This window comes from Schistocerca piceifrons, chromosome 4 (assembly GCF_021461385.2).
Source record: "Schistocerca piceifrons isolate TAMUIC-IGC-003096 chromosome 4, iqSchPice1.1, whole genome shotgun sequence".
Classification (NCBI taxonomy): domain Eukaryota; kingdom Metazoa; phylum Arthropoda; class Insecta; order Orthoptera; family Acrididae; genus Schistocerca; species Schistocerca piceifrons.
The window spans coordinates 550,194,124-550,212,844 of record NC_060141.1 but is presented as its reverse complement, the minus strand read 5'-3'; the positions used below and the strand labels follow the sequence as shown (position 1 = coordinate 550,212,844).

General features: G+C 44.8%; 1 protein-coding gene across 1 annotated transcript in view; it reads right to left on the bottom strand.

The window, feature by feature from the left end:
• Positions 1-7,380: 7,380 nt before the first annotated feature.
• LOC124795468 (5-formyltetrahydrofolate cyclo-ligase-like) overlaps positions 7,381-18,721 on the bottom strand; it is a 98,010-nt gene continuing 86,669 nt past the window's right edge. The window contains exon 5 of the mRNA XM_047259501.1: positions 7,381-7,822. Within this exon, the coding sequence (XP_047115457.1) occupies positions 7,575-7,822 (248 nt within the window). The 3' untranslated portion in view covers positions 7,381-7,574. The remainder of the gene's footprint in view (positions 7,823-18,721) is intronic.

Here is an 18,721-nt window from a genome sequence, read left to right as displayed (position 1 = left end):
ATCGCTGAAGACGACACGTCTCCATTCGTCCCTCCATTCACGCATGTCGCGACACCACTGGAGGCGGGCTGCACGATGTTGGGGCGTGAGCGGAAAACGGCCTAACGGTGTGCGGGATCGTAGCCCAGCTTCATGGAGACGGTTGCGAATGGTCCTCGCCGATACCCCAGGAGCAACAGTGTCCCTAATTTTCTGGGAAGTGGCGGTGCGGTCCCCTACGGCACTGCGTAGGATCCTACGGTCTTGGCGTGCATCCGTGAGTCGCTGCGGTCCGGTCCCAGGTCGACGGGCACGTGCACCTTCCGCCGACCACTGGCGACAACATCGATGTACTGTGGAGACCTCACGCCCCACGTGTTGAGCAATTCGGCGGTACGTCCGCCCGGCCTCCCGCATGCCCACTATACGCCCTCGCTCAAAGTCCTTCAACTGCACATACGGTTCACGTCCACGCTGTCGCGGCATGCTACCAGTGTTAAAGACTGCGATGGAGCTCCGTATGCCACGGCAAACTGGCTGACACTGACGGCGGCGGTGCACAAATGCTGCGCAGCTAGCGCCATTCGACGGCCAACACCGCGGTTCCTGGCGTGTCCGCTGTGCTGTGCGTGTGATCATTGGTTGTACAGCCCTCTCGCAGTGTCCGGAGCAAGTATGGTGGGTCTGACACACCGGTGTCAATGTGTTCTTTTTTCCATTTCCAGGAGTATAGTTTACGGTTGTCGATTTGTCACCTGCTTCTTTGCATATAAGCTTTGAGATCTCTCATCCGAAGCTTCACTATTTGTTTTAACAGAATTCAGCAACGTTCTCCTGTTTAATACATGTTTCGGAGCTTATGTGAGGTCATGAGTGCCTTACAAACGCGAAAATAAGTTTTCGCCGCCTACTGTAAATAATTGTGATGTCCTTAGGTTAGTTAGGTTTAACTAGTTCTAAGTTCTAGGGGACTAATGACCTCAGCAGTTTAGTCCCATAGTGCTCAGAGCCATTTGAAACATTTTTCAGTTTCTAGGTTTGAATTTATAACCATCGCAGGTTAAATATTACCTCAGTCACTAAAAATAGGATGCAAATCTTGCTTTTCGCTTCCATGACTAACTTGAACTACACAATGCAACACTATATGATTCTGCACAAATGTTAGAGATTTGCTGTCGTTCACGGCACTGACAAGCTCGGTGATGGCCTGGGACACCATTCCCGTGGACACATCTCTAGGGTCGGGTCGTCCTGCTACCTGCGTATAAAGTTGCCGAATTTGAGTGTGGGATTAACTCACCCTTTCACTCTACCCTTCCTCTGGTCATTAAACGTTTCCGATTTCGTGTCTGCTCCATTTGGTGAGCGAATGCGTCTGAACCCAGCTTGACTCATGGGGAGGAGTCTGTTGTTCTCTGCAAAGTGTTTGAGTCAATCAGTTACGATTCTGTCGAAGGTCGTTCCTACTACGTCTAACAGACAAATGGTCTGTATGGTCGGGGGTATGTTCCTGGTTTGTCCGACTTTATTGTCAGCAGCGTCTTACTTACCTTCCAGTTCGTTGGTATGGTTTCGTGGGCGATGCAGAAGCTGAAAAGTATAGAGAGGATGGGGATGATGTGTCTTGGGGCTCTTTGGACGTGTAGTCCTCTACTGCGCGTGTGCTCAGATGCGCGTGAAATATTATGGGACTTAACGCTAAGGTCATCAGTCCCTAAGCTTACACACTACTTAAGCTAAATTATTCTAAGGACAAACACACACACCCATGCCCGAGGGAGGACTCGAACCTCCGCCGGGACCAGCCGTACAGTCCAGGACTGCAGTGCCTGAGACGGCTCGGCTAATCCCGTGCGGCTTCTCTACTGCCATTTCGTTTTAGAATGGTATGTCGTCGTGGGTGGATAGCATCACTGATTTCGGTATGTGATTTCATTAATCAGAATGTGCTCGTCTTAAATCTCCGCTGCTGTCATTGTCAGCATAATTGTTAACCCTCTGAGTATCAGTAGCTTCTCTGAAACCACTATTTAATTTCTTTTTAAGTCCCAGTGCCTCCAGCAACAATCGATGCTATTGAAAGAGACAGATATTTAGTGATAAGGTACTTCTACGAATGTAGTGCACTGTAGCAATCACTTAAAGCGCTCAAAGTAATAGTCGGCGAGGAGACTGTGCTACGTGATTGTAGGAGACTATGACTATATGTTTTTATAATAGTAATCATATTGAGGAGATAATTGACAGTGAAAGGAAGTACATCTAAACCCATTGTAACGTAAATTTGAGTCAATACTACTGCTGTTATGAGTGGTTTCGACATGAAACCACTATAACAGTTTATATATTTGATATATATATTTATTAAATTTTAGGCCCATATTTGCTTTTAATTTAACTATGGTTCGTTTTAAGCATCATGAGTTCATGGAAGTTTCGAGATTTGGGATCTTGTCTAGGAAAAACGAGAAATTGTTTTAAAATATGTCTCATGAAATGACAGGTGGTTCAAAACTGTATGTCCCAGTGGTTCCAAAGAGAAACCACGACTTTAAAACAACTGATTGTTTACTTCTTGTCATTTTTTTCTTGTATTCGTTGCCTACCATGACAATAAAGATTAATTCTTCCAAAGTGAAATCACCTCTTTAAAATAATTGTTTAGTTTTTGCCAGTCTCTTCTTGTATTCGTTAATATGATGGTGGAAGTCAATTATATATATTGTTGGGACTCAAAGGGTTAACTGATGCTCTAAATTACGTTTGAGGATTTGGCTGGAAAGATTGTGTTGCAGGAATGAGAATATTTCCTGCACAATACTCCTTGCCACTTTTTATACTGAGGAGCCCATCTCAAGTGAAAGTATTCGTCAACTCCGAATTACACATAAAAGTGTCCTTATACTTCTGATCAGACATCGTATATTAATGGCGTCTGACGTGAAAATGAGATACCCGACGAAGTATGTACTTGCCGACAATTTCTGAAGAGTGTTCATGGTCTGAGATAAAACCCAGCAAAAATTATGGAGCTTTTGTGACTGTGGACTGGTAGGAGATGTTGATAATGTCACACTCCAAGGAATCACAATTGATTCAAAAAATGGCTCCAAGCACTATGGGACTCAACTTCTGAGGTCATCAGTCCCCTAGAACTTAGAACTACTTAAACCTAACTAACCTAAGGACATCACACACAACCATGCCGAGGCAGGATTCCAACCTGCGACCGTAGCAGCAGTGCAGTTCCGGACAGAAGACTAGAAGTGCTCGGTCACAGCAGCCGGCGAATCACAATTGACAATAAGCTGATGTGGACCACACACACACTGTGCATGCGTATTCTAAGCTCCACAGGAAGCTCAGATGTGTATGTGTGATAACTCAAATGTGTAAAAACAAATCAGTACTTAATCACAATATATTATACACTGTTGCACAGCCGCATCACATTTGGATTTCTGCTGTGGAGACTCTCTACTCCAAGTAAAAACCTATTGCTCCTACAAAAGTAAGCTATGAGAATATCTTCCATCACTGTAGACCCATTTTCAAGTAGTTGAAAATAATGACAGTATTTACCCAGTATGCTTTCAACTCTCGGTTGTCTACATAAAAGGAAAGCAAGGATCCTTCTGCAAGAGGCAAGAGATTCACAACACACGAAATAAGAACGAAATTGATATTTCAAGCTGTCGCCTAAGTAGCACGCTGGACAGTTTTCCCACATCAGCCCTGAAACCAACCACCACCAGATGTTCGAACATTGTCTCTGATGATGAACTCTTCTCGGGTTATCAGCCGAGTTGTGGCGTCGTCTCGTCGCAACGTTTCAATGAGTTTCGTACCCATCATCTTCTGGCGAAGAGCGGTTCTAGGAGCTACTGTCTGGAACTGCGCGACCACTCCGGTCGCAGGTTCGAATCCTGCCTCGGGCATGGATGTGTGTGATGTTCTTAGGTTAGTTAATTTTAAGTCGTTCTAAGTTCTAGGGGACTGATGACCTCAGAAGTTAAGTCCCGTAGTGCTCAGAGCCATTTGAACCATTTTTTGAGGCCGGCCGGAATGGTCGTGCGGTTCTAGGCGCTACAGTCCGGAACCGAGCGACCGCTACGGTCGCAGGTTCGAATCCTGCCTCGGGCATGGATGTGTGTGATGTCCTTAGGTTAGTTAGGTTTAAGTAGTTCTAAGTTCTAGGCGACTGATGACCTCAGAAGTTAGGTCGCATCGGAATTGAAAAACAACTGCTATCACTTAGTAGCGGAAAAGCATCCGGACCAGACGAGATACCCTTAAGATTCTACAGTGATTATGCTAAAGAACTTGCCCCCTTTCTATCAGCAATTTATCGTAGATCGCTGGAAGAACGTAAAGTACCTAGCGACTGGAAGAAAGCGCAGGTCGTTCCCATTTTCAAGAAGGGTCATAAATCAGATGCGAATAATTATAGGCCTATTTCGCTTACGTCAATCTGTTGTAGAATAATGGAACATGTTTTGTGTTCTCGTATTATGACGTTCTTAGATAATACAAATCTCCTTCATCATAACCAACATGGATTCCGCAAACAGAGATCATGTGAAAGTCAGCTCGCCCTATTTGCCCAAGAAATTCACAGTGCCGTAGACACTGGCGAGCAGATTGATGCCGTATTCCTGGACTTCAGGAAGGCATTTGATACGGTTCCGCACTTACCACGTTTAGTGAAAAAAATACGAGCTTACGGAATATCGGACCAGGTTTGTGATTGGATTCAGGATTTCCTAGAAGAAAGAACACAACATGTCATTCTTAACGGTTCAAAATCTGCAGATGTAGAGGTAATTTCGGGAGTACCGCAGGGAAGCGTGATAGGACCTTTATTGTTTACAATATACATAAATGACTTAGTTGACAACATCGGTAGCTCCGTGAGGCTATTTGCAGATGACACGGTTGTCTACAAGAAAGTAGCAACATCAGAAGACTCGTACGTACTCCAGGACCTGCAGAGGATTAATGCATGGTGCGACAGCTGGCAGCTTTCCCTAAACGTAGATAAATGTAATATAATGCGCATACATAGGGGCAGAAATCCATTCCAGTACGATTATGCCATAGGTGGTAAATCATTGGAAGCGGTAACGACCGTAAAATACTTAGGAGTTACTATCCGGAGCGATCTGAAGTGGAATGATCACATAAAACAAATAGTGGGAAAAGCAGGCGCCAGGTTGAGATTCATAGGAAGAATTCTAAGAAAATGTGACTCATCGACGAAAGAAGTAGCTTACAAAACGCTTGTTCGTCCGATTCTTGAGTATTGCTCATCAGTATGGGACCCTTACCAGGTTGGATTAATAGAAGAGATAGACATGATCCAGCGAAAAGCAGCGCGATTCGTCATGGGGACATTTAGTCAGCGCGAGAGCGTTACGGAGATGCTGAACAAGCTCCAGTGGCGGATACTTCAAGAAAGGCGTTACGCAATACGGAGAGGTTTATTATCGAAATTACGAGAGAGCACATTCCGGGAAGAGATGGGCAACATATTACTACCGCCCACATATATCTCGCGTAATGATCACAACGAAAAGATCCGAGAAATTAGAGCAAATACGGAGACTTACAAGCAGTCGTTCTTCCCACGCACAATTCGTGAATGGAACAGGGAAGGGGGGATCAGATAGTGGTACAATAAGTACCCTCCGCCACACACCGTAAGGTGGCTCGCGGAGTATAGATGTAGATGTACATGTAGATAGTGCTCAGAGCCATTTGAACCATTTTTTTAACTAGTCTGATAACCCGAGAAGAATTTATCAGTGGAATACACCGATAAAGACTGGAATCGATATTGTCTCTGATGACTTTAACAGGTAAACCGACACGTCTACCGAGCGAGGTGGCGCAGTGGTTAGCACACTGGACTCGCGTTTGGGGGGACGACGGTTCAAACCCGCGTCCGGCCATCCTGATTTAGGTTTTTCGTGATTTCCCTAGATCACTCCAGGCAAATGCCGGGATGGTTCCTTTGAAAGGGCACAGCCGATTTCTCTCCCTCTCCTTCCCTGATCCGAGCTTGTGCTTCGCCTCTAATGACCTCGTTGTCGACGAGACGTTTACCATTAATCTCCTTCTCCTCTCCTCCACTGACACGTGTGCTCAAGCAATAGCCACTGCATTGTGTAAATGCATTCTTCTCTACAAGTGGAACCCTAGACCGGTCAACAAGATACCATCACATGTGAAGCCACAAGCTGGAAACATTTAAGAGCTGCAAATTGTTTTTTATAACCATTGTTTGTAACATCAGTGTTGTATAATGCTTCTTGTTAATTGCCTTAGTTTTAGTGATTATTTTAATATATAATCGAAAGATGTGACGCAGCCTGACCAGAAATCAGACAGTAAATGATGTTGACTTCGTAATAGTAATATGTTCTAATATGTCTGTAATTCCCTTTTTTCCTTAATTCATAATGGGTGCTAAATTAAACAGACACCACATATGTATAATTAAGGCGAAGACAACCAATGATCTCTTCAGTACAGATGCACACCAGGCTCGGACTCTTACGGGAATCGGCGAAATGCCGCGAGTGACGAGGGGCTCTTCATTCGTAGTGTGTGGATAAGCTGAGAGTTTGGGTCTGACGGGGGGCATGCTAGGGTAGCCTGTGCAGATGCGATGACCACTGTGTTCGGGTGGCTTAGTGGTTATAGACGAGAAGCCGAGATAGACATCGGTCACCCTTAGTTAATTTCGAGAAGACGACACAGTCTTACACCAACGTCTGGAGAACGAGTCGATAGATGGCTCTCTTGCTCTATCGAACGTCGGGTCGTGAGCAGGTGTCGCCCCCGACACGAATTTCATTTCATTGCTACAGGAGCATGTTTGTTTTGTATTTGTACTATCCGTGATGTCTTCATGTCTTTTTCATTTGGACGTTTTCAGTTTTATTCATTTCCTTACTTAATTAATTTTCTAATTAGCCACTATTTGTCAACATTTGGACATTGTAGACACTATTTATGCGGTAGTACAACAAAATGTAGGTCATCAAAGGTTGTAAGCCTGACGTTGAAAAAAATAAAAATAAAAAGGTAAAAATAAATAAAAAAGAGGAGTTTTTTGAAGTCTCAGTCTGAGCATCAAACCACCTTCACCCAATTTTTTCCTATTTTAATACATTAAAATTTTTTTAAAAAAAGTGGTCAGAGCATCTGCCTAGTAAACAGGAGACCCGGTTTCGAATCTCGGTCCAGCACAAATTTTGAACTTTTCTCATTGATTTAAATCAATGCCCACTCGCAGCCAATGTCTAATTCCTTTGTTCTTGATGTCTGTCTAGCTACGACTAGTGAATGACAAAGGATTGCTAATAAAGGTATTATTTTCTGTAGAAAAGATGGTTTCCCAAGTATGAAAATTCAGAATTTATTCCCATGTCAAGTAAAGTAATGTAGCAGGTTCACTCCACCGCTCAGAACGATCCGCAAATTTCCCTGGTATTTAAGGTAAACGCTCTCTGTTCATATGGAGAAAGTGCAATGGTCTTCAGCAATATGTCGACAGTCGGCCAGATGTGCAGCAGCAGTAGGGTTGCTCAGGTGTTTCCGGCCTCTGGAGGGGGGTATAGCACCAGTTGGAGCGGCACGTCCGCCTTGTCCAGCGGCAGGTGGGGCAGGACCTGCTGGCGGAAGGCCAGCCCCACGGTGAAGGGCTGGGGCCTCGAGTAGCCCGCCTCAGGCCGGAGCCTGCCCAGGTACACGTCGTAGTAGCCGCCGCCGCGACCCAGCCGCCCTCCGTCGGCGGTGAAGGCGCGCCCGGGCACCACGATCAGGTCCAGGCCTCCTGCACAGCCACACACACGGCAACCCAGCTCAGTTACAGTCACTCGGGCACATTGGGACACTCAGTCCTTCCGGTCTATGTTGTTTTCTCAACTTATGGCCAATACGACTTGCAAAAAGCGTTCGACGATGTAATATGGCGCAAGATGTTCGACAGTCTGAGAAAAACAGGGGTAAATTATAGGGGAAGACTAGTAATATACGAGAACCAAGAGGAAACAATAAGAGTGTGAGGCCAATAACAAAGCGCTCGCATCAAAAAGCATGTGAGACAGGAATGTAGTCTTCCGCCCCGACTTTTCACTCTGCACATCGAAGAACCAAGGTTCAAGATGAAACGCCCCCTTAGAAAAATTTATGAATTACTGTGCTAATACACTTCTTACGTTACTTGGTTTTCAAATAGCTGAGCAGAACTGACGTACTGCGACATTTCTCTCTTTACTTATTCTGATCAACACTAAACTGACACACAATATTTTTAGCGCAACGCAATCTGACTTTCAAAAAAAAATGGTTCAAATGGCTCTGAGCACTATGCGACTCAACTTCTGAGGTCATCAGTCGCCTAGAACTTAGAACTAATTAAACCTAACTAACCTAAGGACATCACACACATCCATGCCCGAGGCAGGATTCGAACCTGCGACCGTAGCGGTCACGCGGTTCCAGACTGAAGCGCCTTTAACCGCACGGCCACACCGGCCGGCAATCTGACTTTCAATAATCCCTACAAAAGAATGGCCCTGACTAACAATAACCTATACCTCTCATGAATCACTTACCTCACAAAAATCTTCGTTACTCTAACTACTGCAATACATCGAGCGCCAATACTGCCAGCTAAATAAAAGATTCTAGCTACTGAAGGCACTACTACTGATAGGCATAGTTAGCAAATGAAAGATTTTGATAGAGAACAAACAATGTATTTTCCTTAATAATGTTCAGTTCATGATATTCAGTATTACAAATTTACTCTTTCTGATGGACACACGTCCAGATCGTCCGCTCTCAAAATTCTGCCATCTCTCTCCCCACATCCACCACTGCTGGCGGCTCACCTCTAACTGGGCAACGCTACGCGCTTTTCACATCCAACTGCCCAACACTACAATGGCAAATATTCCAACAATGCAAACCAGCCACAGACTGCACACAGTACAGTCAGTGATTTTCACGCAGAGCGCTATGTGGCGTCACAGACATAAAAACCTAAACAGCCTACTTACAAAGAGCGGGAATAAACTTCAAGGCATAAGGACAGCAGTGATAAGATTCGATTCTCTGTGAAAACGAAGAAGAATTACAGGATCTATTGATAGGAGTGATCGGCCTGATGAGCAGAGAATATGGATTAAGATCAAGTCGCAGAAAGACGAAAGAAATGAGAGTTAAGCAAAAATGAGAATTGTTGGATAATTATCGTAATTGGAGATCACGAAGTATATAAAGTCAAGCAATTCTCCTACCTATGCAGTAACATAACTCACGATGGACGGAGCAAGGAGCACATAAAAAGCATATCAGCACTGGCAAAAACGGGACTCCTGATCAAAAGAAGTCTACTAGCATCACACATTTCCGAGAATGTACGTTTGAAGCACGGCATTATGTGGTAAAGAAACATGGGCTATGGGAAAACCGGAACACTAGAAAAGTAGGTGCACTTATTAGGTAAGGAATGAGGTTCTGCCGAGAATTGGCGAGGAAAGGAAAATGATCGTATTTCATAGCTCAAGCAATACTGACCATATTCAGCCCAGTTGTCAGACGTGTGATTATTGCCAAATGTTTCGGGGCAACGTTACCCCATTTCCAAGTGCTTTGTTTTTAAGCTGTGAAAAGGCATAATGGCATAAAAAAATTTTTAGCACTTGAAAATGGGATAAGAATGTCGTGAAACATGTTGTGGCAATAATCACACGGTTGACAACTGGACTGAATATTCTCAATATTGCATGTATAACAGTTGTATGGTGGCTTCACATCAGTTAGCATGGCACTGACGGCTGGTAGCCCCCACCCGCGAAGTTCGGCCGCCTATCTGCAAATCTTCTTAGCTGTTGCCACATTGGGTGACTTCGTGTTGATGATGATGAAACACAACGCCCAGTCCCCGAGGTCGGAAGTCCTGGCCGGCAGCATCAAAACAGTCAGGAGAATTACGACAGAAAGAAAGAAAAAAAACAGTTGAACAATTCTCGTTGAAATCAAAACGTTTTTATTTCTTTAATTACGTGACAATGTATCAGTGTAAAAAGGCTTGCAAAATAAAAGTTTCATTTGCCAAATTCACGGTTGATATATATTCTGATTACTAGTTTCAGCAAAGTTATATTGCCATTTTGAGATCATTTGATGCATAAATTTTAAAGGCTCTACCTGTGGCACATTGCCATCTGGCCATTGAGAACATGGAGGTAGCCTCACAGAAAAGACACTCCCATGACAAACTAAGTACTACTAAAATAAAATCTATAATTGTATTAGCAAGTCACAGAGCTGTCAAATTCATTAGATAGAGCACATCCACTACTGTCAAGTGTGTGTGAGTGTGTGTGTGCGCGCGCGCGCGCGTGTGTGTGTGTGTGTGTGTGTGTGTGTGTGTGTGTGTGTGTGTGTGTGTGTTTGGGTTTGTGTGTGGATAATTGGCTCCGTACTGGCAGTACGGAATCACCCGCTGATACACATACGGTTTTTATTTCAGTGTACTTGGTGTTGCCTGGAAGTGTCTTCTCTGTGATGTTTTGAGTGTCTAGGTGGCAATGTCCCGTACGTGGCGGCTTTATAATTCCCGTATCCGATGATCTGAAGATGGCAAATATAACTTTGCTGAAACTAGTAATCAGTATGCATCATCTGCTATCTGGGCAATAAAATTTATGTTCTGGAAGCTTTGTACGTTTTTATTTATTTTGTCTTGATGAATCTTCTGCAATAATATGCCAGATTGAGATGCAGGACAGTTATTTTGTGTGCTACACTTTTGGTTAATATAGGTGCAACGTGAAAATCAGGCAGAAACATAGCGCTGATGCAAATGACTTTTTTTACACTGGTACATGGTGCTTGCCGCTTTGATCAGTTCGGGTGCAAGACGGTACAAGTGGCACAGATGTAACTGTATTAACGGTTTTAATTCTGGTACATGATGCACAATAATTAGGCGCCAACCAGACCAACAGGAGTTGAAGACGAAAAGCTGTCATAGACAGAGAATTGTACCGACGATTTTTTGTTTTGTTGTATGAGGCACAGTAATGCAAGTACTAGCTCGATCTGAGTTATATTTATGGTTATATGGCTCTTTTAAGCTATAGTATTGTGCATGTCCCCTTCAAGCGGATAAACTGGATTGCTGTGATCTCCTAGGTTTGTTTGTTTCGATTTGTTTATCATCTACAGAAATTCACCCAAGTTTATGGGGATTTGTAATGGAATTAAGCCTTGTTTTGAAAATGGTTGATGTAAAGCACGTCGCAAAAGTGCTACCATACTGAGATACCTGCAGAGTCAATGGAGCGTAATGGCCGTCTTTTGATGTGGTATGGAGCTTGTTCATTAGTCCACAAATGTAACAAAGTTCTCAGGGACTAATCAAGGTAGATGTAGACTTAAAATTCACACACACACACACACACACACACACACACACACACACACACACACACACAGACACGCAAAAATGAAGCTCTCAAAAATATGTGGACAGTTTCAAAAAAGAACGAATAATAATGAAGAGGTCCATGACACTAAAAGCACATAAAATATCGTTCATCAACAGTACGAGTGGGAACTTCAGGGATGTCTTCCCATAACGGAGCGATCCTTCCTATCAGGACGATATATCAGGTACGGAGTTGGCACTTGGCCACAGACCGATACACGCAGGTGGATGGTTGTCCCACAGGGGAGCGTCTACCATGTTACCCATAAAACGCTCAGTGGCCTTAGTCAGCACCCCTGTCTGATGCTGTCCCTTCGTGAACGATTCTACAGTCTTTTGTTCGTCTATTGGTCTCGAGAGGACTGGTCGAAAACTGCGACTGACGTTAAGAAACTCTAATTATCGGCTAAAACTACAGGCTTCAATTCGACCCTAGATTAATGCGTGTGTCTCAGATTCAGTCGTGTGTGTAGTCGTTAATCGACCCGGTCTACCACTGGGGGACATCACTTTTACTTTTAAAGAGTTAGTAAGGTTTTGAGCTTCATCTTCGATGAAGAACTCAACAGATTGGCACACATGGAGCATCTGAAAGGAAGAGACTTAAATGATCTGAATATCAATATCTATGGCAGGGCACGTACTGAGTGGCATTCCTGTATTCCTGATGTACACTTAGAGGAGCTTCTTTCTCAGATTGTAAATCTGAGACTTTTCCACGATGTATTACAAACATGTGGAGAGGTCTCAGCGAAAGTGTCGTCCTGACCTTACCATGGAAGAACACGTAATTACTCGTTTACTAACATTTGCAATCACGCATTAATTCAGGAGCCAAAATTACGAATCAAATAATCGCGGTGAAGGGCCGATTGGACGAACATTTCAAAAGGTAGAAAACTGTTACGCAAATTTCTATTAAAATAATTTTTCTCTGTATCAGGACCTGCCACTGTGTTAGCTGTGTATGTGACATCAGATGATGGGGGAAAATCAATCGAGGTCGCAATCTGCTTTGTCGATATGAGCTCTCGAAAACAATTACGCTGTTATCCCTAAGAGGTAACATACAGTTTAACAAAGTCTAAAGATGGCGTGAATCGTTAAAAAATGGAGCCCTTGCGCTCAGACTGGAGACGCAGTCACGTTATAGTGGAGATGTATTTTATTTTATTTTTTTTATTTTTTATTTATTTATTTATTTTTTTTTTTTTTTTTACATGGAGTCGCCCTCCTGGTAACAGAGCAGAATGACCAGCCTAAGGACTAGGGAGTCAGCGAAAAAGCTGCGGAAACGGTGAGCGTTTCCGCAACCCCCCCCCCCCCCTTTCCGACTATAAATTTGGCTACAGAAACCAATATTTCTCCGGAATAGGCACTTCACAATGTCTCCTTCGAGGCAATCAAACCATCGAGACCTGCTCTTGCAGCTCATAATTAGCAGACTCTTGATGGAGCCCATTCAGCTGCAGCTATGGGACTGTGCAGTAGCTGCCACCACCTTTAATTAAAATGTACTAGCCTCCATTGCCTTGGAGCCAGTCATGTGTAGAACTACGTCGGTAGGATTCCGGTCACGCTGCGAAGACATGCATGCATCTACTGCACTCGCTTGTGTTTTACACGTAAATGCAGCTTTCTCTGTGGACTGACCGATGCTAGTGGGTAGGTTTTGCCCCCAATGTCAGCCTTTGTACTCAAATCACCCACTGTCAGCAAAAATTGAGCCACTTTTTGTTCAGATGGTTTCCAACTTTTTACTAATTAGGTCTCTCTAGGAGCTGGACGAATATTACTTCTTGTTTCATCATTTTTCTCTTAAAATTTGTGATTCACATGGATCACTGACTACCTCACTTCGTGTTATGATTGATACGGTCAATATTATTTCACTGACCTACTGCTTTTCTGTCATGTGTTTCCAGGCTTCCGCCTGTCCCGTGTTCTGTATCATCATATGGCTGAAACAGCTGCTGCAGTTTTGACTTGCGATGCTGCCACGGTTCAACGGTTCAGGAGGCAGGAGATTTTCAAGTAAAACCGTTTTATCTGTTGATAGGGAACTGGTAACAGAATTATAGAAGCAAGATTACGCAAGGAGACTGTGGTGTGTGAAGAACAGTTTGGGTTCATGCCTGGAAGAGGAACGACTGATGCAATACATGCTTTAAGGCGGATAGTGGACAGACACTGGGAGCTACAGGCCGATCTACATATGGCTTTCATTGATTTGGAGAAAGCATATGACAGAGTCCCAAGGGACGAAATATGGAGAAGCATGAGAGAGCAGTGCGTGCCAGAGAAGCATGTGAGGTTAGTGAAGGAAATGTACAGAGGAGCAATGACACAGGTGAGAAGTAGTGTGGGCATGACAGAGGAGTTTCCAGTAAAAGTAGGGTTACATCAAGGGTCTGCACTTAGTCCTTACCTCTTTGACCTGATTATGGATGTGCTGGTGAAAGATGTGAAGAAGGAAGCGCCGTGGAATATGATGTTTGCGGATGATGTGGTTCTTTGTGAGCAGAGCATCGACAGACTTGAGGAAAAGCTGGAGGATTGGAGGAAGGCACTAGAAGAACGACGGATGAAAATTAGTAGGACAAAGTCAGATTATTTAGCACTGAAGGATGTGCAGATGAGGTCTTGCAAGATCCAGGATGATGAGCTGAAATCGGTCTGCAAATTTAAATACCTGGGGTCGTACATACAGAGGGACGGAGGACTGGAAACCGAGATACAACACCGAATAAATGGCGGTTGGAACAAGTGGAGGAAAATAAGTGGAGTGTTGTGTGACAAGAAGGTGAGTATTGGGTTGAAAAGGAAAGTGTACAAGGCGGTGGTAAGGCCTGCTATGATATACGGGGCAGAGACATGGCCAGTCACAGTAGCCCAGGAAAGGAAGATGGAAGTGGCGGAAATGAGGATGCTGAGGTGGATGTATGGGGTAACAAGGAAGGACAGAATTAGAAATGAATTTTTTAGAGGAGCTGTGAAAGTGGGACCCATGGGGAAAAACATACAAGAGAGCAGACTAAGGTGGTACGGACACTTACTGAGAAAAGGGGAAGAGTATATCGGAAACAGAGTTGAAGATATAAAGATTGAAGGAGCGAGAAGGAAAGGAAGACCGAAGATGAGGTGGAAGGATAAGATATCCGGGGACCTGAGGGAGAAAGGATGGAAGAAGGAAGAGGCAATGGATAGAGTATTACGGAGGAGAAGGATCCAGAAGAGCAACGCCGACCCTACGTGACGTGGGACAAGGCGACGATAAAGAAGAAGAAGAAGAAGAAAAAGAAGAAGAAGAGGGAACTGGTAACAGATAGGACAACAATTTTAATCGGTTCTTCTTATTTACTTCGAATGAGACTCCATCGCACAAACGTTTGATCGTTTTCGATAACAATCCACTTCTAACAGCCGTGTACCGTAAGTCTCTAGAGGAGCGGAAGGTTCCAAATGATTGGAAAAGAGCGCAGGTAGTCCCAGTCTACAAGAAGGGTCGTCGAGCAGAAGCGCAAAACTATAGACCTATATCTCTGACGTCGATCTGTTGTAGAATTTTAGAACATATTTTTTGCTCGCGTATCATGTCGTTTCTGGAAACCCAGAATCTACTCTGTAGGAATCAACATGGATTCCGGAAACAGCGATCGTGTATGACCCAACTCGCTTTATTTGTTCATGAGACCCAGAAAATATTAGATACAGGGTCCCAGGTAGATGCCATTTTCCTTGACTTCCGGAAGGCGTTCGATACAGTTCCGCACTGTCGCCTGATAAACAAAGTAAGAGCCTACGGAATATCAGACCAGCTGTGTGGCTGGATTGAAGAGTTTTTAGCAAACAGAACACAGCATGTTGTTCTCAATGGAGAGACGTCTACAGACGTTAAGGTATCCTCTAGCGTGCCACAGGGGAGTGTTATGGGACCATTGCTTTTCACAATATATATAAATGACCTAGTAGACAGTGTCGGAAGATCCATGCGGCTTTTCGCGGGTGATGCTGTAGTATACAGAGAAGTTGCAGCATTAGAAAATTGCAGCGAAATGCACTGGTAGCAGTTACTTCTGTAAAATATCTGGGAGTATGCGTGCGGAACGATTTGAAGTGGAATGATCATATAAAATTAATTGTTGGTAAGGCGGGTACCAGGTTGAGATTCATTGGGAGAGTCCTTAGAAAATGTGGTCCATCAACAAAGGACGTGGCTTGCAAAACACTCGTTCGACCTATACTTGAGTATTGCTCATCAGTGTGGGATCCGTACCAGGTCGGGTTGATGGAGGAGATAGAGACGATCCAAAGAAGAGTGGCGCGTTTTGTCACAGGGTTATTTGGTAAGTGTGATAGCGTTACGGAGATGTTTAGCAAACTCAAGTGGCAGACTCTGCAAGAGAGGCGCTCTGCATCTCGGTGTAGCTTGCTGTCCGGGTTTCGAGAGGGTGCGTTTCTGGATGAGGTATCGAATATATTGCTTCCCCCCACTTATACCTTTCGAGGAATCACGAATGTAAAATTAGAGAGATTCAAGCGCGCACAGAGGCTTTCGGGCAGTCTTTCTTCCCGCGAACCATACGCGACTGGAACAGAAAGGGGTGGTAATGACAGTGGCATGTAAAGTGCCCTCCGCCACACAACGTTGGGTGGTTTGCGGAGTATAAATGTAGATGTAGATGTAGACAGCCACAAGCTGATGCCAGTATAACTCTTTTAGTGCCGAAGTCCTTCTTTTCCAGTGCTAAATTAATTCTGATATCTTCTGTACTTCGGCTATCCTGTGTAATCTTACTCCCTCTGCTTGCTTCTTCCACTACTACATCGTTTCCAATTTTTATTTCAAGCAAGTCATTACTCTCCTCTCTTCTACTTAACACCTTCGTTATTGCCTTTTTATCCTTAAGCCGTAACGTGTGCCAACTATGCTGTCCAATCCTTTAAACAGTTCCTCTTGGCCGTCCTTACGCCCACGCAGATAACCAACTTTGCGTTTCACCCTGTATCATTAGGATAACTGGGTAACAACTTGTAGGTGGCTATCTGGTTTCAGGATATTAACGGCCCCTCAGAAACCCCCACAGTGTGCGCGCTTCACTCTGGAAACGGGAGAACGCCTTGCTGTCCAGGTGCGACCTGCCAGCCTCGGTGTTTCCGAGTGGCGTGTTTCGCCAGCCATCATTCAGCTGCCACGCCACGCGTTATCTCCCGGCGTGAGTGCTGCCGGCAGGTAGCAGGTGGTGGACCCCTCTGATGGATGGGCCGTGCGTCGCAGCAGGCCGCTGCAACCGCGCGCTGGCTGCCTCTGTTCCGCTCTCTTATCTGCACGCGGCTCCAGTCGCTAAGCGCCCTCGTTACGCAAGCCTTAAGCGCTCGAGTTTGCCCGGCTATACGCATAACAGCTCCGTCTACTTTCGCGCAAAACGGCGCAACCAGGTTTTCTTTCCCCTTAGAAAATTACGGCCACTTCTTCGAAAGAGGTCGCAATACCGCGGTACTGCACGGCTGCGCTGCAATGGAATATCTCGCCAGATTTCTGATGACGGAAAACATTCAAGCCTTGTGACGTCTGACTTAAAACTCGATCTTTCCTTTAACAGTCGAGTGCCAAGATCGATGTGTCTTATATAGTTGCTAGCCGTCCTGTACAGGAATTTGTGACAGTTAAGCTGAGCGACACTTGTGCGGAGATGGAATGTGTTGATAGTTCTGCGGTGACCAAGACATTTCAGATAGCTTTTATTTTCTTACTTTCCACTGGCAGTGTCCCTGCAACCAACATACTGTACGTCTGTCGATCCATTAAGGACGCGGGACAGTGACTGGTCAAATACACACATAAAAAATGTTTTGCATCACCACGGTTTCCAAAACTCCTGAAGAAGACGTTGACTATGGATATTGTATCACAGACGCAGTCCCTTTGACTGTTCAGAGATGTCACTAAACCCGCTCAAAGATGTAAACAACCATGCATGAGCAGCGCCTATTAGACGGAGGGGGTCCGAAAGCTGATCAGTTCCAGTCATTCCACCAGGAAGGAGGTACACAGTTCGTTTGTCTGCAGTTCAACCATGCCTAGACGGTCTATACCGTGGTTCGATCGCGTCGGCATTTTTACTTAGTGCCAGGAAGGGCTCTCAAAAAGTGAAGCGTCCAGGTGCCTCGGAGTGAACCAAAGCGATGTTGTTCGGACATGGAGGAGATACAGAGCGACAAGAACTGTTTATGACTGCTTCGCTCAGGCCGTCCAAGGGCTACTGCTGCAGTGGATGAACGCTGCCTCCGGATTATGGCTTGGAAGAACGCTGACAGCAACGCCGCTATGTTGAATAATGCTTTTTGTGTAGCCACAAGACGTCGTGTTACGACTCAAACTATGCGCAATAGGCTGCAATATGCGCAATTTCACTCCGCAACGCGGTAGAGATGGGACCAACAACATGCCGAATGGACTGCGCAGGATTGGCATCACGTTCTCTTCACCGGTGAGTTTCGCATATGCTTTCAACCAGACAATCGTCGGAAACAAGTTTGGAGGCAACCCAGTCAGGCTGAACGCCTTGGACACACTGTTCAGCGGGTGCAGCAAGGTGGAGGTTCCCTGCTGTTTCGGGGTGGCATTATGTGGGGCCGACGTACGCCGCTGGGGTCATAGAAGGCGCCGTAACGGCTGTACGATACGTGAATGCCATCCTCCGACCGATAGTGCAAAGATATCTGCAGCATGTTGACGAAGCTTTCGTCGTCATGGGCGACAATTCTTGTCCCCGTTGTGCACACCTTGTGAATGATTTCCTTCAGGATAACGACATCTCTCGACTAGATTTGCCAGCATGTTCGCAGATATGATACGCTATGGAACATGCCCACAGGCGCCGACTCCATGGGGCCTGAGGGGGCCAAAGCCCCTTCAAAAATTCGTTTTTTTTTTGGAGGGGGGCCGGGGACGAAGCACCCCCAATAATTTAAGAAAATTATTACTTATATTATGCATTGTAAAATCAAAAAATTATGTTGGAATTTTTTATTTCCTTTGTTTTACCATAGTTACCTTTCAAAATAAATTCAGTAATAAGTTAGAACAAATGATTATAACGTTAGTAAGTAGGTTAACTGAAAACGAGTGGCGTGAATCATGATAGTGTTACAGTGCTGTGCTCACACTTAGAATTTCTCCCGGTCCACGAACCTTTGGGTAAAGTCTGGCGCCGGCTGGCCAGCGCT